The sequence below is a fragment of the Onychomys torridus genome, chromosome 2, assembly GCF_903995425.1.
Source record: "Onychomys torridus chromosome 2, mOncTor1.1, whole genome shotgun sequence".
NCBI classification, from domain to species: Eukaryota; Metazoa; Chordata; class Mammalia; order Rodentia; family Cricetidae; genus Onychomys; species Onychomys torridus.
Window position 1 is genome coordinate 142334919 of NC_050444.1, and position 26720 is coordinate 142361638.

At 49.6% G+C, this 26720-nt stretch overlaps 1 protein-coding gene across 4 annotated transcripts in view; it reads left to right on the forward strand.

The window, feature by feature from the left end:
* Phc2 (polyhomeotic homolog 2) overlaps nt 1-26720 on the forward strand; it is a 107146-nt gene that overhangs the window by 64650 nt on the left and 15776 nt on the right. For all 4 annotated transcript variants that reach the window (XM_036177749.1, XM_036177746.1, XM_036177750.1 and 1 more), the window contains exons 8-9: nt 11858-12264; nt 12529-12694. In XM_036177749.1, coding sequence (XP_036033642.1) covers nt 11858-12264; nt 12529-12694 — 573 coding nt within the window. The remainder of the gene's footprint in view (nt 1-11857; nt 12265-12528; nt 12695-26720) is intronic.

Sequence of the window (26720 nt, forward strand, 5' to 3'; positions counted from 1 at the left end):
CAGTCTAAGACACAAGAGCAAACTATTCGACCACAGGAATGAAGACAGCAGGGAACGTAGTGTGTGGATTAAAGACAGTCCCTCTGGTCCACTCCTTGAGAAAACCACTGCCCCTCATCCTCACCCACACCACTTAGAATCCAATAGAATCCACGTGGTCTTTGAGTTTTTCTCAAGAATATGTCACTAGGTTAAAACCAAAGTGGTCAGGACCAAGATGTCACTTGGTGGTACTTACCTAGAATATATGAGGAGGCCCTCCCTGGCTTTGATCCCCACTGTCACCAAAGAGGAAAAAAACTAGGTCCAAGTATGCTTTCTTATTTAAGAGAGCACAGAGTTAAAAAGAGGAGCCAGATCCACAAGCAGATCCATTCAGGTTCTTAATCCACTGTAGGTGCGGCAGGCACAGATCCACTCACTGCCATGTGGGATGGGTCTGAGGTGTCTCTTAGGCGACACAGCACCCAGGTCTTTTTATGTAGCCCAGGCTAGCCTGGAACATTCTATCTTTCTGTGTCAGCCTCATGAGTACTGGGTTACAGGTATGTGCCAGCACACCCCGCTGGCACCTGAGTCTCAAAGCATGAACTACAGGAGCCCAGCAGACCAAGTAGGGATGGGCATGCCAGGCAGGCAGAAGGAAGCATGGGCCAAGCCCAGGAGTGTGGGTCATTTCTTCACCTTTTGGAGACTTCAGAAATCACCCAGGACAAAGGACAGGTTAACTGCCTTGCCTAGTTCCTGGCTGAGCTGAGGAGAGCATCCCCTGAAGAGGCCCACGGTTCCCAGTCTTCCTCCAGCCTGGCACTGCTTTTTCCCAGACTGCCCCAGCCTTGTTCTTTGATGGAAAAAGAAAGTGAGATTCTGGAGGGGCCAGACTAGGGGGAGCCACATGTGTCAAGAATATTAGGGTGGAACCAGGGCCCAAAGCTCCTCCTGAAAGGATTATAAAAAAAGAAAGGCAAGTGGGTACCTTCCGGTGGCCCTGCCAACGTATACCACTAAACAAACATGCCTTGCACAACAGAGTTAATGCAAAGGTTTATTGGGGGAGGGGGGAGCGAAAGTCCACATCAGAGTAGGGATATGAGAAAGACAGGCACACAGACTGACAGACAGATCAGGGAAGAGGCCAGAGACAAGAAAGGCAAGAGAGCAAGCTGCGCCTCGGCAGGTGCTTTTAAGGTGTGCCCTGTCACACAGCCTCGGCAGCTGAGGCAGGCTGCTCCTGTGGAGGAGCTAATGCCCCTCTTCTTTTGAATTTCAACTAAATTTAAAAATTTTTTATTGAAAAGTTGTTTATACATTACATTGATCACCTTTTCCCCTCCCCCAATTCCTCCCAGATCCTCCCTTCAACCCACCCAACTTCTCTCTCTCCCTCTTAAACAAACAAACAAACAAAAAAAAAAAAAAAAAAAGCAAACAAAACCAAACAAAAAACAAGAAACACACATCAAAAACAGAAATCAAAATATACAGGCCAAAGACCAATAAGACAAAACAATGCCCAAACAAAGCAAAATAAGATAAAAACTCTACAAAAATACCATTGACTTTCTTTTGTGTTGGCCAACCACCCTTGGGCATGGGACCTATCCTAAACGTGGTTAGTATACCCAGTGAGATTCCACTGGAGAAAACTGATCCTTCCTTTGCCATTGGGTATCAGTTGCAGACATGGTTGGGGCGGAAGCCCGTGTCCCTTTCCCCTCATCACTAGGACCTGTCTGGCTGGAACCTGGGCCAGCTTTGTGCATGCTACCACAGCCTCTGTGGATTCGTTCAGAGCATCAGCTCTGTTGTGTCTAGAAGATACTGTTTCCTTGGAGTTGGCCATCACCTCTCGCTCTAACCACCTTTCTGCCTCCTTTTCCGGAAGGATCCCTGAGCCTTGAGGGGAGGGTCAAAGCCCACTTCTAAGTTCCAGAGATGAAGCAATCTCAGGACCCAGGACCTTGGGGACCCCATTCCTGCCAAAGTATAACTTCTCTCTAAATTGAAACCAGCCCCAAATTCTAAGGATTGTTTAAAACAAGGAAGTTCTTGAGCCTCTCCCAAGGCTACTATCATCTCTGGGATCTCCAGGAAGTTGGACAGAGAAGGGACAGTACTCAGGGACAGTCTGTCCTGTGTTGGACAGCATACTAGGCAGTCTGTGCATGCATGCCACTTTTCTCTACCGTTGAAAGAGCCCTTTCTTGGTATTGTATATGGGAAAGCTTAGGCCCAGGGAGGTTGCCCCAAGAACTTGCTACATACAGCCCACGAAGTCACTCTGGTGGTCAGTGTGGGGCTGGATCCCACGACACATCCCACCTGCCCCTCAGTCATCAAGTACCACTCTCGGTTCTTAAAGTGATTCTAACCTCCTTGCCTCTCCTCTCCCCAACCCAAAGCTCAGAGAGCCTGGGGGTCCTAAGACTGTTTGGTTTGTGGAGCCAAGTGGCCAGCTCTCTGTTCTTGAGCCCTGGAAAGGTAAGCGACAGGGAATGGCAGGCTTTGAGGGCCATTAGAGGCCTAGGTGTGGTCTGAGCCTGACAGTTTGGGTTATGATGTAGAGCGGGGAGCAGTAGCCCCACAGAACTTTCTGTGGAGCAGCTGTGTGCTGAGGAATACAAAGACCCTCTCCCCAGAGACACAGCTCAGTGGGCTTGGCATTGTTCCTGCCTCCCACTGTCTGGCCCATTCTTCCTTTCTCTCCCACCCCCTCCCCCATAAGCCTCTCCACCCTCGACTCCCACCTCCCAAAAGGAAGGCAGCTGGGGGCGGCTTAGGAGCCACTGGGCCTCTCTGGGCTGTGGAACAAAAAGCCTGACATCATTCTTTCAACCTGGTGGGGGGTGGGGGATGGAGCAGAGCAGCACCTGTCAGACTACACAGTTCCTCAGGCAGAGGTGACTGCTGGCCTTCTGCCCAGCCAACCCACTGTGCCTCTGTGAGGAAGGGGCAAAAGAGGGAGAGACAAGCAGGCATGCTGGTGCTTGTGAGGGGGTGAGAGCCGCAAGGCAAGCCTATTTTGCTATGTGGGAGCATTTTTTATAGCTGACTGGCTGCCCCAGGAGGAAGGTAGGCAGTGGAGACTGGGGGGTTGGGGGGAGGTGGGAGGGGGGGCAGAGTAGCAAAGAGGAATGTGTCTTCCCTGGGGGTGTTTCCTCCAGAGAGGCAAGCCCTCCTGCCCCAGCTGGGACTGCTCCCACTGACAGCTGTTTGGGGGCAAAGCCCCTCCCCCATGGTAAGCTCCCCGCTGTTCCTGCTCCTGTCACCTTGGCAACCAGCTTCTTTAGGCTGTGCAAATAGAAAAGGTCCCTTATGCCCTGAAAGAGGGTGGATGGGGGAGGGGAGGCAGGGCAGGAGAGCAGAGCCTAAGATGTTGGGCTTTGGAAGGGAAGGCAAAGGGTCTGGCCTTGCTCTTCTCAGGGCTGGAGCATGGAAGGCAGAAGAGACCCGGCAGAGGCTCCCATGGGCCCAGCCTCTGGGGCAGCCAGGACCTAAACGATCCTGGCCACTGCTCCAACTAAGAGACTTGGTTCTCTGAGTCATTATTCTAGATGCTAAGCCCTGGGCTCTGGGTAATACTTAGGCCTAATGGTGCCAAGAAAGTTGCTGACCAAGAGGGATGTGCTATTCTGAAAGGAGTTGCTGGGTCTCTGAAGATCCTGGGCCCTTTCACTCGGTGGTAGCTCCAGATGCCAGGCCTTTGTTCAGTCTCCTCAACTTGCCTCGGGTCTTGGCTAAGAGAGGGAATCTTCTGATGGGCAGGCCTGCCACAGAGCTGTTTTGTTTTATCACAGAGGGGATTTGTGTCAGGGCACAGAGATTTCCATCTCGATAGGCTGGGCACAGTGATGCTGGCTGGTTCGAGGATCCTTAGGTACTGTATTTCCCTCCCAAAGCAGCCGCCAGATGAGTGGGCCACACTGTCACTGAAAGAATGCTGTAACCAGCGAAGTGTGCAGGTAGACCTGTAATGCAGCTGCAGATGCAAATGCCAGTGATTTTGATGTTAAAAATCGTAGAACTGGCCTGGAAAGTTCAACAACTATTCACTATAGGACCAAAGTTAGATTGTGAAGACTCTTCTTAGGCTCAGGGGAAATCCAGAACACATCAATTATCAGTGAAGGGGGTTGCATTTTGCTTAACATCCTTCACTGTGTGGGTTGGCATGAATGTGTACATACATACACAAGTGCCTGCATATGTGTGTGCATATGGGTGTTTGTGTGCCAAGAAAGAAAAGACCCACCCCAGTACCTATCTCCTTTACTCCCAGTGATGAGTACCCCATTTCACAAATGAAGAGGCTCCCAGTGAACGATCAACTGCCATCCCCAGATCAGTTTTCTCTGCCTCTTCTACTCTTCAGTTCAGCTCAAGAAATGTTCATTTGACACTGACTGTTGCATGCCCACCTCTGTGCCAAAGCTTGGGAGTTACAGAGCTGAACAAGAGCTGAAATTCTGTGAGAGGTTGTGGAAATCTGAGCTATGTTTTGAAAATGAGATTGTCAGGCATGGAACAGGAGAATTGCCTCAGCCGGCACTGAGAGACACCCCAGTCCAGAGTGACCCACACAGAGAAAGCTCACCATAGACATCCATTATCTCACTCAGCGCTACCCAGGTTGACACCCTCCTTTTCTGAGCTGGCTTTCTGTTTTGCTCAAGGCCAGCTTAGCAGATGATGGTCTACAGGGCATGCTGTTCACAGCCTTTGCTTACACACCATCTCCTTTCTCTTCAGATACCTTCACTTTGCTTTGCTTTCCTACCTGACATGTACAAGCCCCGTTCCATAGTAGGACCTACTACTCTATAGTAAGACCTACTACATGACATGTTGATGACTGCTGATGGACTAACTCTAACCATGGGATCTTTTTTTTCAGAGACAGGGTTTCTCTGTGTAGTTTTGCGCCTGTCCTGGATCTCACTCTGTAGACCAGGCTGGCCTCGAACTCACAGAGATCCACCTGGCTCTGCCTCCCAAGTGCTGGGATTAAAGGCAAATGCCACTGCCACCTGGCTTAATCATGAAACATTTGAGACCCTGCCACACTACCCACGCACCAACTGCCATGCTTACAATGGATTTCTTATACTGACTGGCTGCTGCAGCCAGGCAACTATGCTCTTGTCTCTTCTCCCACCCTGCCCCTCTGTGACTTGACCTGTCGTCCGTCCGTCTGTCATGTACTTTTGCCACCTGCCCTCTCTATAGCACACCCTTTTCGTTGTCCCTCCAGGGTCACTCTCAAAGTTCTCAACATCCTGTGGAGAGCACTTGCAGGCTTGCTGTGTCCACTTATGCTTGCTGACATCTTCTGTGTTCAGCCTTGGCATCTTGGGGCATCCTTTATATGAAGAACCATGCCTCATCTGTCAGCTTCAGAAACCTCAGCCTTCTGCATGGGGAACGTCACTGCAAACTCCTCTCAGTTCATGCTTGTAAGATGAGAACACTGCTCAGAGGCTCATTGTTAGGAATAAATGAAATTAAAATTATAAAAAGCATTTGAGACATTCAAAGCAATATACAGACAACAGAGTATTTAAGAACAGCTACCATTTCCTAGCATCTACTATGTACCAGGCATTGAGCAAAAAAAGGTGATTGGGGGGGGGCGTGGTTTAAATATAATACTCTATTTGATACTAATGCCTACCCTATATGATATATATCAACATTGGCAAAATAGGAAATCAAGATCCAGAGAGGTTAAGCAATTTATCTAAAGTTGCATAGCTTATAGGTAGAAGAGCCACACTTCTATCCCAAATCTGACTCTAAAACTCATGCTGGGAGCCACCCAGATGGCTGAGGGTAGATGGGGCAAAAATACCAGGTTTTCTTCTAATGCTCCAAGCTGTTTAGCAAGGAGACTTGTACCCAGAGCATTTGGTGGTCTCACCATGTAGCTGCCAAAGAGGCCTGAGGACATGGCGCTCACCCAAAGTGTTCCCTGGTGGCAATCCTGTTTTTATACCTGATTACCTCTTATGGGGGATTTCTCTTCATTCTCCTTCCTTTGCAAACTGCTGCTGAGCTGACCCAAGCCTGGAGGGAATGGAACACGTCACTGGAAATTCATGTATTAAGGTCCATCTAAAAAGAGTGTCCCTGTCCACTCATGCAGAGAGGAGATGCCTGCTCCACAGTCAGCTACGGTCTTAGCCATTCCCTGAAAGCTGGGTCTCACAGGCATCCAGGAGATGAACACTCACCAGACGTGCTGGCCATTAGACCCGTGCTCGGTGGGCCTCCTCTTCTGGGAGCTGCTTGCAGGTCCCCCAGTGTGTCTGGTGTGGTCTGGCTAGGCGTCCCCATGCTGAGCCCCTTGCCACGGTCTTCCAAAGGCTGAACTGTACTAAACCCATCTTCCGGGAAGGCGCCTGTGTCCTTCCAAAGTGGAACCCTCATGCTTGTGCTCTTCATATTTGGAACGTCTCTCCTGTCACAACATTTGCAGAGAGCCTCTGTCTACCACCTGACCTGGCTTCAGAGAGTGCCTTGCACAAGTAGGTAGGGACCCTGCTTCCAGGCACCCCTCAAGCAACACAACCTCAGCTTCTGGTGGTGCATTCCCTCCAGGTTCGGTCAGCAGCAGTTTGAGAAGGAGGGGGAGGAGGGAAGGAGGAAAATGGCCTGTAAGAGGCACCCAGGTATGAGAACAGGCTTACCACCTAAGGACACTTTTTGGTGAGCCCCATGAGGCATAGTGTTTTGTGGACTGCTTGGCAGCCATCTCACAAGACTACCAACTGCTCTTTCCTGGACTTGCATTTTAGGGACCATGAGCCTGGTCTGTAGTACTTGCTTATTCAGTGGACAGATGTCAGAAGTTTATGCTAACTTTCCAAATCTTCAAATGCAGTGGTTAAGAAAAGATATGTCATTTCTCTCCCATGAGTGTCCCACCTTGACCATGTGATTGAATCTTGAACTATCGTAGGTTCTGGACACTTAGAAAAGCAAGGGCAGATGCCAGCCTGCAGGCTGGAGTGGGAAGCTTCTTGGATAGCAAACAGTCTCCTGCATACTTAGAGCCTTGAGATCAACACAAGCCTGTTGTTGAAAAATCTCCGCAGTAGAAACAACCAAGGGTAAGGGGACATGCCAGTGACTCCCCACAGGCTCCCTTCTGCATAGGAGACTTATAAAAACTGGCTTGGAAAGCCGGGCGGTGGTGGTGCACGCCTTTAACTCTGCACTTGGGAGGCAAAGCCAGGCGGATCTCTGTGAGTTCAAGGCCAGCCTGGTCTTCAGAGTGAGATCCAGGACAGGAACCAAAACTACATGGAGAAACCCTGTTTCGAAAAGCAAAAACAAACAAACAAACAGAAATGGCTTGGAAGCTGTGAATTGGCCTGGTCAGATTCCAGGGAGGCAATGCAAGGTCAGGGGAGAAGCCAAGAAGACCAGGGCCTCTCCTTTGACCTAGGACCTGTGATCATCAGAGGCCCTCCCTAGGCTTGCTGTTTGGTCTTGTGTGTCTGTCTCGCCAGCACCAGCATCAGCATGCCCCTATGTCATAATAGAAAGGGCCGGAGAGACTTTCCAGAACTGGGGTTGATGTCTCATGGAACCAACCAGTTGGGTTTCTCAGAAGCAATGGACTTCCCAGCAGGTCCTTAGGAAGAAATTGTACAGACTTGGAGATTTCTGTGCATTTATTCACAGATGCACAGCATCCTGGCTGTGGAGAGTAGGGCCTGGTTTCTTCTGGTACCATGGCTTCAGTGGTAAAAGCTTCCCTTCAGTGCCCCCATATTGAACTGGAGGCATTAAAGAGGGCAGGAGTGAACTGATCTTACTAAGATTGACAGCAGATAGTCTATAAAGGTCTAGAATATTCTGTTGGACTATGCAAAAGGTAAAAGAAACTCATCTTTTAAATTAAATGAAAGTATGTCTTTTTAGCTAATAGTAAGGTCTTCAATTAAAAAAAATACATTCAGTCTGGCTGGAAAGATAGGGCATATGTATATAAAAGTATTCCCCAAGACTTCATTTCACCGAATACCCGTGGGATGGAAAGCTGCTCCTCTGCTGACTCTTAGAAGGAAACACGTTGTCATTCAGCTGACGTCTTCGCCCTGCATCCTCACTTGAAGATGCTAAAGTCGGGGAGGTGATGAATATTGAAGAATCAATGTAATGCATGTTTAAGTGAGGCTGTGCCACCTCACAATGGCTCTAACAGAAGAAGCGTCTGTTAAGAAAACACCAATAACTAAGGATTCTGGCAAATGGAGAAAGTGGGAGCTGAGTCTGATCCAAACCCCTGAAAGCAGAGGTCACTGAAGCAGAAGGAGCACATTCCAGCAAATGGAAGCGTTGCCCCTAGGGCCCAGAGGCACACAGCGGCATGCATGCTGTTTATGGCACAAGTAGGTCATTTAGGGTTACTGACGGTTAGTCCAAGAAGTTAATGAGCAAGGATGGTGCAGGTGCAGAGTTCCCAGGGAGAGCACACGAGTCTGAAAGATTACACCTGTCACTCACAGTTTGGCCCTGAAGAGAACCAGTTTTGTGGGAGAAACAGACCCCACAAACAGAGTTCTATTTTGTAGTCAGTCACTCAGTGAGCATTACTGATTGAGCATCTACTACGTTCAAGTTATCTTAGAGGAAACAAGTGGGTTATGTAAATTCTGCCCACCAAGGAGATTAGTGATTTGCTAAAATGTCTGTGATAGGCATCATGCTCTTCCCCCTTTTTAAAGATGACGGCACAGAGATCCAGAGCTGACCAGTGGCCCACACCTCATGACTGGCAGAGCTAGCACTCACATCCAAGTATTTGGACACTAGTTCTCCCGCTGACATTCAGCAGACTGCTCCTCTGTGTACAGTGCAGAGTAGATGACCTCGGTGGCAGTCTAGAGCTAGGAAGAAGCCTGGTGGTGGTACAGCTCAGAGGAGGATGCTAGGGTTCAGTCTGCAGCTCAGACCAAACGGTACCAATGCTGCACAGGAAAACAGCAAAAGTTGCTTGGTCAGATAAATAATTACAAATGAAAGATTGGTTTAGGCTACAAAGAGATAGTGAATGCCAAGGCTCTGGACAACTGGACAAAGGGGAGCCCTTGCTGCTTTTGAGTCAGGGGTTGTATCTGTGCGCTGGAGAGATTCATTAGAACTCTGTCCATAAGATGGATTGCAGCAGGAAGAAACCAGAATCAGAAAGGCTCAGTAGAAAGTCACTGCAATATGCTGAACAAAAGGATTTTTGACCCAGGATAATGCTTCAGTTAAACCATGCTCTTTGCTTCTTATTAACCCCAAAAGATCAATGACGCACACTTCCCCAAAATGCTTTTCCTATTTGATGTATGAGCTCACTTACCCTTCTGAGCTTTCGTCCTAGCTTGGGCAAATAGGGCATCATTTGTGCTGTAACAATTGTATCTTCATACGAGTGCCACGGTTTGGAGGAAGGGGAGTCTAGGAGGAGGATCACAGACAGGGGCCAGGAGGCCAGCCAGCAGTTCCCTTTCCAAATCTGCTCTGCTAGCTCTGTAACCCCTTGCCTCACTCATCGGCTCATCAAGAGAAAAGGTTCTCTTTGGCTCACATCTCTGTAGGTTCTAGTCCATGGTTGAACTTACTGCTTAAGGCCTGTGGAGAGGGAACAAATCATGATGGGAGCACATGGAAAAATCAAAACCACGTGTCTCATGGCCGGGAACTAACTGTGTTCTTTGTGTCTCCAAACTACACTCTTCATGTCTTTTGGGGTTAGAACCTTTTTTTTTTTTCTCTTCATCCTTGTTTTTCCAACCTCATAAATTCTGAATTTTTTATTCATATACGTGTGTGTGTGTGTGTGTGTGTGTGTGTGTGTGTGTGTGTGTGTGTAAGCCAGAGGCTGGATCAGGTGTCTTTCTCAGTCACTCTTCACCTTATGTACTGAGACAGATCTTTCATCTGACCCCAAGTTTGCCAGTTTGACTAACCCTCTAGCCAGCTTGCTCCTGGAATCCCTTGTGTCCACCTCCCAAGTGCTGGGATTATAGATGAGCTGCCACACCCACCCTAGGCCTGGCGTTTATGTGGGCACAAGGGACCCAAACTCTTGATTCTCATACTTGCACAGCAAGCAATTCCTCCATTGAGCCATCTTCCCAGCCACAATAAGTTCTGAATTTTAAAACCATTTTCCTAATGATTTCCATCAAGAATGTAGAGGTGGAAGACCAGTGATCTCCCAGACCCGACCTCTGCTACAGATCGCCATCCATCATGCCCTCAGTTCCCTGGCCTGGCCTCTCTCCAGCCCTCCAGATGGTAGCCTCTGGAGTAACTCTGGCCAGCATGTCAGCCACAGGTTGTTCTAGCCATTAGAGCCTGATGGCCCCTCAGCACCACCCAGCTTCTTACCAAGAGTTATCTTCATGCCTGATGGACAGTCTCTTTTGGTTGTTAAACTCTGGGCTATCCAATGAGAGATTGGGAGGCGGGGCTTAGACTGGAGTCACAGACAGTTTATAATCCCCAAATGCCTGCTGGCAGGGTCTGCAAGTTCTTCCAGCCCCTTAAGTCCAGTGCACCCCCCTCAAATCCACACTGATCTCCCAGTTTCTTGGTTCATCCCTCGCTATCATCCACAAGAACCTGCTGTACCAGCCCTGTCACTGTCTCTGGCCACACTGTGCAACCCCTGAGCCCCATCTGCTTTTGCTCCTGGTGTCTCTTGTTCCTGTTCTTTATTCCCGTTGGCAACCTGCTTGGAATCCCATATGGGGCTGTGATGACGGTTAGAAACTTGCATGCAAAGAGGCAAGATTGAAGAAAGAGCATACCTCCCCTAACTCACTTGGAAACCCTTCTGGTTTCAGAGTCTCAGGGTTCTTTGTAAATGATAGCTTGAACCCACAATCTGTCTGTCCTTATGTAGTTGTATAAATATGACTGTGAGTGTCCAGCTCTGGCCCTCTATGTCTGCCTGGCATACCTACTCACTCAGCTCTCTGATTGTGGGAGTCACTGTGGAAGGTGGCATCTAAGTAGGACAGATTCAGCTGACCTGCTCATATTCTGAGCTGGCCTGGATGCTTGCCAGGCAGAGGATTTGCACTCTGAACTGGATTTTCTGGGTCATTACTATCTATAAGGCAGAAGCTAAAAACACAACAGAAGCTACTTAAAAAAAAAAAAAAAAAAAAGACCCCTGGGGTAGGGTAGATGGCTCAGTCTGTAAAGTGCCATGCAAACGTGAGGACCTGATTCTGGATTCCCAGCATCCATTGGGGGGGAGGGCGGAGTGCTGGGGTTTCGATCCATAACTCCAGCCCTGAGGGAATGGAAACAGGCAGACCTCTGGAGCTCACTGACCAAACTGATGACCTCCAGTTTCAGTGAGAGACCCTGTCTCAAAAAAACAATAAGGCAGAGAATGATCAAGAAAGACACCAGCATGAATTCTGCCTCACCACACATGCATACACACATGCACATGTACACACATGTGCACATACTCACACCAACACATACCAGATGCTTACCTCAGAGAGCCAGCCTGGCTAAAATGGAAAGAAGAGAACTGGCAGTGAATGGGAACTCCAAGTCAGGACAACAAACCGAGGCATTATGACCTGGACTGTTAGGCACTAGGTTGAGTTCTGGGTAAAGGTGCCATGGTGATTGCTAAGGTAAGGTTCCTTATCTGGAAAAGAAGATCAAAAGCAGGAAGAGAGAAGCTTCCAGGCTCTGGCCAGGCCAGTCCCCATGTGAAAGATAATAAGGAAGAAAACAGGAGCCCCTGGGTCTTGGAAACTGTGTTTGTGTGTGAAAGGGACATGGTAGATGAGGTTGGCCATGCTGTCTAACCTGGTCTTTCCCCCTGCAGCTTATGCTCAACTGCAGCCTCACCAGCTCCTCCCACAGTCGTCACCCAAGCACCCACAGCCTCAGTTTGTGATCCAGCAGCAGCCACAGTCGTCACAGCAGCCACAGCCACTACGGCCTGCGCCCCAAGTCCAGCCCCAACCCCAGCTTGCCCCAGTCTCCCCAAGCCTGGCCCTACAGTCCAGCCCAGAAGACAACGCCATGCCTCTGGGCCCAGTTACACCTGCCATGCCCCTGCAGTGCCCTACTGCCCATCTGCACAAGCCTGGAGGCAGTCAGCAATGCCACCTTCCCACACCAGACCCTGGGCCTCAGAATGGACATCCTGAGGGTGTGTCCCGTGCCCCTCAGCGAAGGTTCCAGCACACCTCCGCTGTGATTTTACAGTTGCAGCCTGCTTCTCCAGTGGTAAGTAGGCTGATATCAAGGCACAGGGAATAGTAGGGAGGCCATAGCTCAGGCAGTCCTGTGGTCCCGACTCCAGGGTATTTCAGGGCAGGCTGAATGTTGAAATTGTCTCTGAATATCCCCAGGAAAAAGAGAGGGCTCTCCCTGACTTAGGGTGGCTGAATCTTTACATCTTTGCCCATTGACCAAGCTCCACAGGGATCAGGGTAGTGTCCAAGAATGCAAAGGCGATTCTTAGACTCATGTCTGTCCTGCCCCCGACAGCCCCAACAGTGTGCTTCTGGTGGCTGGGAGGAAGCGGTGCCAGGGGAGAAGAGTGTGCCTGTGACTCGGCCAGGCCCATCCCCACACCAGCAAGCCATCATCACCGCCATGCCTGGTGGCCTGCCTGTACCCAAGACTCCCAACATCCAGCAGTGCCCAGCTCACGGTATGAAGTGTTGGAGGAAGTGGGCGGGGGGAGCCACTTCCTGGTTCCTTCTCCGTGGCATCTAGGAGGGGAGGTAAACTACCAGAAACAGAAGGAAGCAGCACAGCAGCTGGGTAGCTGGAACAGAAGCAGGAGTGAGGGCCTGGGCTGGGGACAAAGAACCATAACCCAGATGACAGAAAAGCAAGTGGGGGGGGGGCAGAGGAGAGGACGAGTCGGGCCCACAGTGCTGCATATAGGGGAGTCATGCTGACAGCAGGGGTGTCAGAGGGAGTTCTTGAGATTAATCACGGCCAGAGGACTGCAGAGTCTCCAAGAGAAGGGACGTGCCTCTTGGAGAGCCAGAAATGGGCCTGGAATAGCTCAGCTTGCAGAGGGCATCTTTGAGTGAACTGTGCTCATCTCTAGGGTCTCCATCTGTCTCTCTGAGACCTAGGCTTCAGAACACTCTGCTGGAGTACTCTGCCCTGGTGGGAGAGTGACAGTGGTACCTCCGCCCTCTGTGGTGATCCATTTGCTGGCCTTCTTCTCTGCCAGTCTGCACATTGATCTTGGCCTTGATCTCAGCCATTCTGAGCCAAGGGCTGCTGACAGTGCAGGGAGGCAGCTCCAGCCACAATGCTAAGTGTGCTGAGGAGGCTGGGAGAAGCAAAAGGGAAACCAGGGAGACTTGAAAGGAGACATGCCCAGGGTACAAAACATACAAGGTAGGAGAAGTTAGTCTTGCACGGAGTGAGGGTACGGTGAAGGGAAAGAAAGCCAGAGAACACGGGTAACAGACACTAGAAAATGCAAAGACAGAGGAAGTCATCCATCCATTCCCCTTTTGCAGGGCTTGCAAGGATGAGACTCCTGAAAAGTAGTCCTGGGTCTGGGGTGTGGCTCTGTGGTAGAACATTTGCCTGGCGTGTGTGAGACCCTGGGTTCCAGCCCCAACCCTGAAGAAAGGGAGGTGGGGAGCAGGAAATGGCCAGTTCTCTTATAGAATCCACTCTAGTTATCAGAAACTTCCTCCTCTAATGAAGCCAACCTACTGTTCTAGAACTTGCCATCATTGGTTGTGTTCCTGTCTCACAAATTTGAGAGTCCATCTCACAGTGTTTCTAGGAACTTGTCCTGACTCGGTGGCTGGGGGCAGGGAGGGGGCATCTAAAGACCTGGGAGTTCTCTGATTTCTGCCCCCACGACATGTCAAGACCCCCATTCCCATATTTCCCATCATGCTTCTCTATCTATGTTCTATCATTTCATTGGCTCTTTTAAAATGTAACTCCCTAAATTAAACATATTAATTCCAAATATCAAAAACTACCATCTCAGCTGGGCAGTGGTGGGGCACATCTTTAATCCCAGCACTCAGGAGGCAGAGGCAGGCATATCTCTGTGAGTTCAAGGCCAGCCTGGTCTACAGAGTGAGATCCAGGACAGCCAGAGATGTTGTTACACAAAGAAACCTGTCTCAAAAAAAATCAAGCCCCCCCCCACACACACACACAAAGTCCTTTACTCACTCATGATACCCTGAGAGATAATATCATCCTCTTCATTCTAGAAGTGGGGACAGAACCAAGAAGGAGCCTCTCCAGGTTGCAGGGCTGTGAGGGGGCAGCACCCTGGCTCTAGTCCAAGGGCAGCAGCAGCTCCCTCCGTACCTTTGTCAGGCCGTACACACCAGGAGGCCACACCTTCATTCCTCCAACAGGAACAGCCCTGTTGGGTCAGAGTGTTGTGCCACCTGGATTGCAGGAAGCTGGGTTGTTTCGCTTTTACCCTTGGGGTTTCTTTGACAGGAGTTGCTGTCTCAGTAGGTCCCCTGGACTCCAACTTTTCCTATTTCTAGTTTGAACCAAAGTACAATGACTTACGTCTATTCAGTGATCTCGTGTGAATTTAGCCCATAGTGCCAGAGGACAACAATCAATCGTTCATAGAGCTATCCTTGAACTTTCTCTGCCCACCTTTACATAGCTTCCTCCCTGAATCCTGATCATTGCCCTTGGGGGTCGGAACTTCAGCGTCCTCTTTTTAAAGATAGGAAACTAGGGTGCAGAGTTAGGAGCAGCGATCTCTTGCGTCTGAATTCTGTTGTTCATCATGCTAACGTCACTGCACAGCTTGGCTACAGGTGAGTTCCAGGAATGAGCACTGCCCTGCTCTCTATTCTAGAAGGAGTCAAACCAGCTCAGGAAGAAGCAGCCTAGGTCTTTCCAGAGTCTTTTACCAACTTGCTGATGGAAGCCCCGCTCCTCACAGGATCTCTCTGAGGAGCCATGTAGTGTTTCCAGAATGCCGGTAATCAACACTCTTTGTCCAAGTACAGTTATCCAACAAATCAGATGGCATTTGCCTTCCTTTCTCTGTTTGGTCCATAAGGCTCTCAAAATTTTCTGAAATCCAAGCAAGAGCATAATCATAACACAAGCGTCCTGTTCTTGAGGTTCCCATCTTCCAAGAGAAATCAGCTTTGTGTAATGTAGGCAATTGGCGGCCACTTGCCTTAGACAGCTGTATATACTGTGTATGTCTGAATGTCCACTCAGGGACAAAGCCCTGTAGGTTGTATAGTAAGGCCCAGAGAAATAAGGACTGCTCCCTACCATCAAGGAGCTTAGTGTCTGCTGGGAAAGATGAGCACACAGGAAACTACAATGAAAGCCACAATTTGATATGTGCCACAAAAGACTCTTAGGTAAATGCCTTCCAAGTTACAGAGGGAAATGGTACTGCCAAGTGGAGATTATCAGGCTAGATTTAGAGCGGAAGTGGCTTTGGTATAAAGCAGGGGTTGGCAAACTATAGCCCTCAGGCTACATCTATTACATTGCCTGGGTTGCACGACCCTGCAAGTTAATTAACAAATGTAATAAACAAAATAATACTATTTCACGATGTGAGAAAATACATGAGATTCAGATGCCAGTGTTCTCAGTGAAGCTCTGTGGGAACACAGCCACACTCACATATCCATTACAGCAGCTCTCAGATTCAGCAACAGTAGGTTGGAGCAGCTGGGGCACAGACCATATGGTCCACACTGGCTACGGTATTTCCTCTGTGGCCCCTTTCAGAAGTTTGCCAACTGCTGGTCTTTCGACCTTGAAGGATGGGTAGGACTTGGCTCGTAATGTCAAGGACAGCGCCTTTCTGGCCGGACAGTGGGAGTTAAGGCGAGGACAGAAGTGTGGCCAAGTGCTGGACAGAAATTGAACGTTCAGTCCCTTGTCACCTTTCTTTTTAAAACCAAATGTGTGAGGGAAAGGGGAATGTGAATTCTACAGCAAGGTTTGAAAGTTTGGGAAGTAAAGGAGAAAGAGGAGGAATGGGGAGCAAGAAAGGTTGAGAGGCATGCAGGAAATAGAAAACATGGACGAAGTGAAGCTGGAGCAGGGGGAAAGACGGTGTGGTGGAGGAGGTACGAATGAAGAAAATCAGTGACTGGGAATACTGAGACTAGAGAGAAGTCAGGAATAGGGAGTCATTGTGTCTATCCCGCAGTTACTCTACGAGGACCGTGTACCGCCAGCGCTCCTAGCCTGCTTACTGCATGAAGGTACCTCGGCAAGACAGTTCAAGTTAAAACAATGTGTTTGGGAAAGAAAACTAACATTTATTGGGCTCCCACTGTGCACCAGGCACTGCAGGCAATTTGTAAATCAGTTAACCCTCACATTAAACCTGGCGGTAGGGATTACGCCTTTTATGGAGGTAGGACTGGGTCCCTTTGGTCATTACTTCACCTCTGATCCTCGCTCCCAGTGGGGAGGATAATGACCATTTGGAGGGTTATTGTGGACAATAAGGGAGAGGGTGCGTGCACTTCGCCCTGACACGCACTAACCCTCAATCATTAAGACTCGCCTCCGAGACCCCACAGTGAGCCACCGGGGCGGGGGTCACAGGCCACTGGTCCCCAGGGGCCCCGCGCCCGACGCCTCCGAGCCTTCCGGAGGACGCGGGGCGGGGCTCCGGCGCACAAAGGAAGCGCGCGGGCCGCGTCGGTGGCCGCCCCGCCCCGCGCCGCCTCGCCCCGCCCCCGCCCCGCCCCGGCGGAGGCGGCCCGGGAGCCGGCCGGGACGCGCCGCATTGTCTCCGCGGCGTCGCAGCCCTCGAGCGCTCGCCGCAACCCGGTCGCCACTCGCCCGCTCGTCCGGCCCTGCGCCCCGCGCCCTTTGTCCAGGCCGCCGGGCCCTGCGGTCGGATGCGCCGCGGCAGCCCCGGGCCCCGGCTCGGAGGCTCCCGGCGCAGAGGACGCGGCCCGCCCGGGCCCCTGCTCCAGGCGGCGCCGGGCCGAGGGGCTGCGTAGGCCCCGCCCGGTCAGGCCCGGCCGGGCCCCGGACAGGTCAGTGCTGCCGCGGGGAGGGATCGTGCCGTGCCAGGAACGGGCGCCGCCCTGGGCCTCGCGGAGGCCTGTGGGCCGCGCCGCCTCGCTCGGCCTCCGGGGAGGGCCCGAGCCGCCTCCGCTCCCCGTCCCGCCGGCCTCCGCTCCCGCTCTGGGCCTCCGGATCCCCGGGTTCCGCGGGGACTTGTGTTGATGGGAAAGGACAAGTTGTTTTGTAGCTGTCCTCTTCCATTTTTAGAAGAGCGTTTTCTCGCCCTCCCGTGCCAAACGAAGGTATGCTGCATCTGCGGGCTCCTTAACGTTAAATCCGGAATCTGTGAGCGTCTGTTTAAATTGACGTCCAGAGGGAGGGAGGCAATGTGCATGGCAAGGATGCGAATCCGTGAAGTTGCCGCCAGAACGCCTAAGCTCCGACTCCCTGTCAGGTGCCAGTTTGTGCCAGTTGAGACCCTCCTGCCCCTTAGCTGCCGAAGGTTTCTAGCTAAATACTAACAGTTCCCATCAACTTTACTTCCCACGCCAGACCTAGTCTGGCTACCTCCAGCGCTGTCTGCTGAGCTCTTCTTATTCCTGCTTTACAAATCAATGACAGCTTTCCCTCTCCGATTTCTCCCACCCTTGATCCTTAATCCCCTCCATTAGCATATTCGACCCTGAGGATCTCTTGTGAAGTTCCGACCTAAATCTTCCCTGTGTCTGCAGTTTTCCTGGGATGTCCCCAATTTAAACTATTCCATCTCATTGCCAGCCTGAGCTCTGTTTTCGGATTTGGAAAGTAATGTCACTTTCACTGTACCAGACCCCACTGTCCTGGCCTTTTCCAGCCATTTGGCCCTGGGGCATCACTGGATAATCCAATTATCATTCACCTGGGATTTTTTTAACCCCTCCTGAGTCAACCCAAATGTTAGAGCTGCTAGGATTTCTAGGTCAGTGTGAACATCACGAGCAGCAGGGGAATTGTTCCTTGTTCTTGTATTTCTGTGGGCTCTCTCTCTCTCTCTCTCTCTCTCTCTCTCTCTCTCTCTCTCACACACACACACACACACACACACACACACACACACACATGCTCACTCCCCGTTTTCCCCAGCTTTTATTCCCACAGAGAGCTGCAGACCAGTGGCACTACCTGTTGGCTAGTGTTTGGATTTGGGTCACCAGGAGTGTAGGGAGTCCAACCATTTTGCCTGGGAAATAGAAAGTAGTTTATTAGCATCATAGTCATCAGGGCAAGAGACTTCATCTTAAATCTTCCAACAGCCCCACAGCTGAGCAGCTCTGGTCTTGTTCAGTTCAATTTAGTACATTTTACCAGGCCTCTGCTTTATGTAAAACATTGTGTTGGGCCCCACATCCAGATAGCCCCCGGCATCCAGATTGTTTTTGCAATCTTCACACTTTTATCCACTGTTCATTTCTGCTCCTGAGTGCCAGCCTCGGTGAGGTGGGGATGGCTTGGCATCTCCACAGGGAGGCTTGTTTCACCGAGGGTCCAGCAGATGGGGGTGGTGCTCTTTTGGCACCTGCTCTGTCCTGGCACTGTAGTGTGAGATCTGCTTCCCTGCTCACCCAAGATGTTTCCAGGCTTGCCTTTATATACCACAGAGAACAGATGTCTTTCCCCCCCACCCTGAAGCCTTAAGCTTGAGAAAGTGGGTAGTTTCTTAGTCCACCGTGCTGTGTGGTTCTTGAGGGGGCTTAGGAACACCTCTTGTTTGCACCCTCCTCCCCTCCTTGTAACTGTTCTTTGCTCAAGTGGCTGTGGGCATTTAATGTTGGCATTCTATCCGTAGCTGCTTCTAGCCCTTTGCACTTTCCTGGGTGTTTGTTTATGGCATTGGTACAGGAACCCATGGCCTTAGGCCCTTTCCACTTTCCCCTATGCCCGATTTAGTTTTTAATTTACCTCTGCCAAGTGGGCTTTGTACATGCTGTTTCCTTCCCTAGCAATGAAGAGGAAAATGCCAGCCTCTTCTTCTGTGACAGAAAGAGACAGTTCTCTGTGCGCTCTGCACGCCCCGGGAGGAGACAACCTTTTAGGATGGTGTCTGTTCTAAGTGTGCCATTGACTGAATCTAAGCTGAGATTGCCTTTCCTGCCCAGAGACCCCTTCCCCCAGCTCTGCCCTGTGCTGCCTGTTTGCTCTGGCTCAGCCCCAGAATCCACTCTTTTTCAGACCACATCCTCTTTCCTGCCTTACTCATTTCCTGTCTCACAGGCTTTGGATCTTTTCGTTCTGATTTTGGAGGCAGAGGGAATAAATTTGGAGAGGGGTAGAGGGGAGAGATGAGCCTAAATTTTGAAGTGCTCTTGTCTCTAGCCCTCCATGCTCCCTCTTGTCCATCTGTCTCCCTGAGGTTGTCTGTTTTAGGAAAACACGGAGGAAACAATTACTAACAATTAGGAGTTTTTACCTGTGTCACAGGGGAATCGCGTCTGCCTTTTCCTGTTGTGAATGTGTAGAAAGAGGTGGCCTGGCTTCTGGGTCTGCTCCCTTGCCCAGCAGAGCTCACCTGTCTCCTGTCAGTCCTTCCAGCCAAAATGAAGTTAAAAACCAGGGAACAGGGTGAGGATTCTGGACCTGTTACATGTGAATATGAAAGTAGCACATGCTTTTCTCTTCTTCAGTGAATCCAGTTTGTACTGAAGCTCTTCCAGCTGGCCAGTATTTAATCTCCAGGCATTTGGTCCCACACAGAGAGAATTCCTTCATGAGAGTAGGAGTCATCTCAAATGGCGGTTTCTTCCTTTGTCTTATGCCTCTTGCAGTGGGACGATGGAGATGATAGTTTGCAGTAGTTGGGGACAATCTCAAAAAAGCGATGTTCTGTGGTACTCCTTAGGAGACTGTCTGGAAGCAAGGACCAGTGTGAGCCTTGCCCTCCTGTGGGATAGTGAGGTGCTCTGAGCACTCTGATCATGCCTTTGTATTAACGACAGAAACCTCTCACCATGATTGAGTGCTCAGCTGGCCTCCCCTCAGGGTGGAAGCCTGAAAGCACACAGATTTATGATTTAACTGTTGGTGTGGGATGGTGCAAACGGCAACAGGAGTCACCTTTCGAAAAGGCTGGTAGCATGTTTTCTGTTTAAAAAATGTGGCACTTTGGATAGATTTCATCTACACATTAAATAGATGTAGCTTTCATTTTAAGAATTGACATTTGAATTTTTCGTTTTGAGTTCCTAGCTGCATCAGGATACTGGTTTGGTATTTGTAAAGCTATTCAGAGGCAAACCATCTTTAATTCTGCTTCATATCATAGATACTTGAGGAATTGCTAGGCAAATAGCCTTTTGCCTAAGACAATATTTTTCATTTTAGACTTTCCTCTCTTATTAGTAACAAAATGGAATATAACTGACATGATCAAGAAATGAGCTACTTTTTAGAAATTTTTAGACTTTAATTTTCTCTATATGATGTTTTGCCTGTGTGTATATATAGTCACCACATACATGCCAGGTGCTCATAGGGGCCCATAAAAGGGCATCAATCAGATCCCCTGAACTAGAGTTAGACAGTTGTGAGTTGCCCTGTGGGTTCTGAGAGCCAAACCTGGGTCCTCTGTAGGAACAAGTGCTCTTAACCAGTGACCCATCTCTCCAGCCCCTCCAATGTGCTGTTCTTACAGTTGACTAAGAATCACGTAATGTGAAATTATTAGGAAGGTATGTGTGTGTTTGTCTTCCTTTATCATGCTCCTCCTTATTTTTTAACCCAGATTCTCTCATTGAACCTGAAGATCACTGATTGGCTGGATTAGTTGGTGAGGAAGCCCTAAAGATTCTCCTCCTGTCCCTAACCCTTAGCACGGGGGATATAGGCATGTACTGCCATGCCTGGCTTTTACATGGGGATCTGAACTCATCAAGCAAGCACTTTGCAGACTGAGCCATCTCCTCAGAATTATTAGTTTTAGAAAATAGGAGTATAGCCAGAAACAACATAATTTAAGTAATTCTCACTCCAGATTCTTTATAACACTACGTAGGCCCCTTCATAAACTTTGTAACCCACCCTCCCAGATTAAGGTAGTTAGTGAAAGGGCATGTGGTTTCCCTGTCTTTCAGTTGCCAAGTATTTGAGTTCAAATGAGCCCAAAGACGACATTGTTTATATATCTGCTAAAGAAGTAGTTGATGCTAAATGCAGCTCTCCAGTGTTTGAGATGAATCCAAATATCAGAGGCCGGGTTTCCTATTTCAATGTTCTTTAAAACCTTTTTTTTTAGCTGAGGATCGAACCCAGGGCCTTGCGCTTGCTAGTCAAGTGCTCTACTACTGAGCTAAATTCCCAACCCTAAAACATTCTTATGGTCAAATGTTAGGAAAAGATGACTTCAGTGCCATATTATAAAGAAATCCTCCTCAGTAGATTGGGGGAGCAGGCCTGCTGCCATGTTGGAACCCTCGGCAAGAAAACAAAGGTTCATGACGTCTGAGAATTATGTTCAGAGCACTGGCTGCACAGCTCTTGTGCCTCACACACTGCATATTATTCCTAGATACTGGTTCTTCAGGATATCCTAACCATCTGTGTGCGGCCCAGAGCTGCACAGCTGTATTAACATTTGGAACAACCAAAGCAAGTGACAGTCTGAAATAATGTGAAGCAAAGGAATTTTTTAAAAGTGGATTTGTCCCATTTTTCCAGACATGCAGTTGTCAGTACTTAGCTATCAGTGATTGTTAGCAAGGAGGATGGTTGAAAGCTTAGGCTGCAGCAAAATAACTAACTAAAATATATACATTTTAAAATGTGAGATGCTCTGCCAAGCCTGACCACCAGAGTTCTGTCCCAGGATCCACGTGGACAGGAAGAGAGACCTGACTCTTGTGTCTGGATGTACACCGCTCTGTCATATGATTAGCTAAACACTAGAGACAGTAGTGCTTCCTGAGAGAGCACACCATCAGTGTTGATGTAAAAGGGATACCATCTGGACCATTATGTGGGCAGGACAGCTGAGGCTGCTGCCACCACTTCCCACCATTTATGTTACCTTCGATGGTCCTATAGTTAATAGCCAAAAATAACAAAGTTGGCGTATTAGGGGCATGATTGTCTTTCCTTATTGCCAGCCTGAAGATAATTAGAACATTTACTAAGTATTTCAAGATCTCTTTTGTAAGTGGAATTTTAAAAATCTATCTTCCATGAGTTTATTTTTAGCATTTTAAACTGATTTCACTTCACAGGTGAAACCACTTCCTGCCTTTGTAAGTTTCAAGTTTGTATCCCTAGGTAGGGTTCTTCCTTTGATGATTCAGAAAACCTTTCCTTGGTTCCCAGCATTCTTCTGTGCTGTCTGCTGATAATTCTTAGCCTCTTTAGGAAAGATGCCATAGAAGGGGAATCTGGTGTTTGTCGCCTTGGCTTTGGATTAATAGTCTTGGTGACGTGACTCGATTGACTTGGCTTGCCCTCAGGAGCTATGCATGTCTGTTATGTGGCAGCCATGTCAAAGCAGAGGTAACTAACGACTCTTTCTGAAGACTGACCTCAGGTGTACAAAGACAAGGACAGGGTATACCCTTAGTAGACACAGCATGGGGAGCAGGAACAAGGCCTCAGTCTGGCCTCTGGGACTGGGTGAGGTCAGGCTTAGTGAGAGTGAGGCCAGGGCCACTTCTGAGAGTTGTGCTTTGTGATGTTAATTTTCTCTCTGCAGGCCCAACAGGTACAGTTGCAGTTGAGGAGGCCTTGTGTAGCCTGCTGGCACAGCCCAGTATCTTTCTGCTTCTCCATTTACTCAAAACCAGCATTTCTCACAAACTTAAACTTACTGTAATTTAAAGACAGAGAAACTGAGACTCAGTGAACACCTTGTGCCTGAGGTTATCACAGGCTAAGGCCGAATGAGCTCAGGCTTGACCCAGAACTGACATTCCTTCTGCCCGGCCACTCTTGCTCTCTTCCTCCTGGGACTTGGGGATATCTGTGTAGAGCTTCTCCCTTGGTGTCTTAGTATCTGCCAGAGCACTGTGGTGTAGACAAGCTGGGAGTCCTCGAGCTGGGCATCAGACACCATCCATCGTCAGTGTTAAGCAGAACAGACAAGACTATGCCTTGACCCCTGCAGCCAGCACTAACTAGCATCCCTGGTGTTCTGGCCTGCTGGAAGTCACTTTGTGGTCCCACAGAAGCAGATGGACCACCTCAGCAGCCTCTTACATTCGACCTCAGCCCATTATGACACTCAGCCTGAGGCCTCCGAAGCAGTTCAGGGCTCTGGGTGGCAAGCCCCCACTGCTTCCTTGTCCTCGGCTGCATGGGGGAGGTGGCTGTCGGCTGATTGCTTCCCTCCTAGCTCTGGGTGACAGCTTGGAAAATATCAGCTGTTTACAGTCCCACTTCTGCACACTCTAGCCTGTGATTTGGGGTGAATCAGACAGGCCCTCTCTGCCTGTCCTGAGAGATGATGGCCTGAAAGTCGTCTGTAAAGCAGTGGCTGCCAGGAGGGAGGGTTTGGCCCTCCATCTAAGGCTGTAGACAAAGATATTCAGCTCTTACCCAGATACTGAGATGTTCATCTGCCCTCCTGGCCTGCTAACCTAGCCTCAGTGAATTTATCCTGAAGTGGCACTCAAGCTGGCTGGAGGTCACCTGACTCAGCTACTCTCCCATTCTGGCCGGCTCCCTCTCCACAGAGAACCTGGGGGTGGGTCCAAAGGCTTGCCTGTGTGCCTGTAAAGCTCCCTGCTGTGCGGCTGAGTGGCCAAGTCACCCTCTGTCACAGCTGTTCCTTCCCAGGTGACTGAGGACAGCTGCAGTTAGCCTGGCTGAGGAAGGCGCTCTGCAGGGCAGGCTAGTGCCAGAGCCATAGCTTGTGGCCTCCAGACAGCAGGTCTCTGTCTCACAGTTCTGTCCTTAAAGAACTGAAAAGCTTACAGGACTCAGGGCCCTGTGTGGAAAGGAGCCTGCAGTTTACTCCCCACTAAGGGCTCCTTTGGTGTATGTTCTAGAAGATACCGTCTTCCAAATAGCATTCACTTATTTGAATTCTAGAAAGCACACCTGTAATGTGTGCAGTCTGCATGTGTGGTCATTGTCTAAATTTAGTGCAAAAATTTTTGGGAGATATGGCTCATCCTGAATTTAAGTATGGGAAACGTGGTATTGAAAAATGGTGTGCCAGGCCTATTGAAAGAGCATGCACTACTTCCCTTCTGGCATCTTGGAATATTGACTGTAGCTCCTGGATCCTGTAACCACGTTCCTTTTCTTATTAGTTCAAGACTCCCATCTGGGAATCACTCACCTAGATCATTGCCAGTTCCCAAACCTCATGTTCCAGACCACACATGCTGCCTCTGCTTCTGTGTCCCGGAATGGAGGACACATTTCCTGCCACCTCCCTCAGCTGCCCTCATGCTGTTCCAGGCAGTCAGAGCACAGCCCTCCCTACCCTGCCTGCTCCACTGAGGCAGCCCACTCCAGGGAAACTGAAACCACTGTGTTCTGCCCAACTTTCTTTCATGACCTGGGATGTATTTGCTAAACATCTTGGTGCTGTGGCAGAGTACATGACAGAAGCAGACTAAAGGGAGAAGGATGCCGTCCACCGTGATGTAGCGGCACGGTGGTGGGAGCTCTGAGTTTAGGATGTGGTCTACTGTGATGGAGCAGCATGGTGGTAGGAGCTTGAAGCCACTGGTCACATTGTGTCCACAGTCAGGAATCAGAGAGCTGAATTCAGTGTTAAACTCTCCTTTTTAATTTAGTTTGGGCCCCTAGCTCATGGAGTGGTGCCAACCCGCATTAAGGAGGGGTCTTCCCACTACCATCAAACCTCTCTGGAAACATGCTCTCAGATGAGTCCACCTAGAGGCATGTCTCATAGGTGACTCTGAACCCTCTCATGTTGACAAGATTAGCCATCAAACAGACCAAGTCCCTCAATCCTGAAGACAAGTTGCCTCATGCCTTAGGCTTAGGGTCCCTTCAACTGGATATGGTCCCCTCCCCTCCCACCATACCTGGTCCCTAAGCAGTGTCGAAAGGGTCTGCTTACCTGAGCATAGCGACTGGCTCACAGCTGAGTCTAAGATGTAGCCACGCTTGCATCTTAAAGAACATTCTCCCCATGAATCTCTTTGTGAAGAGGACCTGGAATGAGGTCCAGCCCACTCCCTCTGCCACGCCCTTCTTCAGCTCCCTCCTGGGAAGGGACACCTCCCTCACTTTCACAGTACCACTAATTCCTTTGGGGTCCAGATACAACTAAAGACTTTAGGAAGGGTGGCCGCATACCTTTCCACAGGCCTAGCCATTCTGCCTTTCCTCTCTGTGAAGTGACCTGCTGCTGGGACCAGGTGTGACCTCCTGCTGTCTCCTGGATACAGGTTCAGAGGCCTTGGCAGGTGCTTCACTCATATTCTCTCATACAGGCTGAGCTGAAGCCCAAAGCCTGAGTGCAGTGCTGAGCCTGGGGCCAGTGCTCTGTTATAGGTGATCTTGTTTTGATATTTGCTGAGCCATGTTATCAATTGCTGTTTCCTTAAATTCTCTGTTAATTTCATTAGCTTATTCCCATACTGTAACCAGCCAACCAGCCAGAGCATCCAGTGTCAACCTCTGGTTTACACACACACACACACACACACACACACACACACACACACACACTCCACATTCCTGAATAATAGATGGTTTATTTGTCATCCATACATAGGAAGAACTTGGTTCTGAATTGGCCAGGCTTACCAAGACTGGATGAACCTGGTCTCTCTCCAGCTGACTGGAAAAAGTGTCTCTTTAGGAGCCTCCCTGCCTTTCTTTGCCTCTAGAGGTCATCCTGCCTTGCCAAGTTTCTGGATCCAGCTTGGTGCACTAACTCTTCTCTGCTGAGGAAATCCTCCACAGTGACAGTGAAATTGGGCTAAGAATGGCAGCTGTCATTTACGGGCAGGTCCCCAGAAGTGCCACTTACACAACAGACACCAGCTGTGCCACAGCTTGTCACACCCCCAGGGAGTTTTGAATCTCACCTGTGGCAGATCTCTTTGTAGTACCAAGGAGACCTGTATTGTTTATAGTGATGACAAAGACTTGAGTTTATCATTTATTTTTATTATTTTATGTTTATAATTCATTGCAGTTTTATAGGCCTTAAGCGTGTGTCATATTTTGGATATTGGGCTAGCCCCTGTGGGCAGAGAGGTGGCTGGGTCACAGCCCTGCCTTGGTTAGCAGAAGTGACCAGTCCCAAAGAGGATGATTACAAAACAGTAGCCAGGCCTTCCTTTTTTTTTTTTCCTTCTTGCAGAAGAGCTGTTTCTGTCAGAGCCTGTGAATGAGATCAGCAGTGAGAAGCAGCCTGGTGGCTGGTCATATGCTTAGTAAGACTCTGGCACATTCTAGAGGTCCATTTGTGGTCCACTTAAAGGAGTTCCAGCCTGCCTCTTCCCAGCACAGCTTGGTCCATTTCCTCCAGCCCCTGGAGCTAGATGAGCACCCACCATTCTGCTGAGGTGCTAACTGTAGGAAGGCATCTGAGACCTGTGGGAACCCCGCTGGCTGGAGAGCACTGAGGAACTAAATCCCAGAGACAGGGCTTCTTTGTCTCTTTGCTTTGCCTCAGGCCAGTGGGGCGGGTTCCTGCATGTCTCACTGTCAAAGCGGCTTTCCCCCACACAGGCTGCAAAGCAGTCTGGGAGAGTGGAAAGCAGATTAAATTA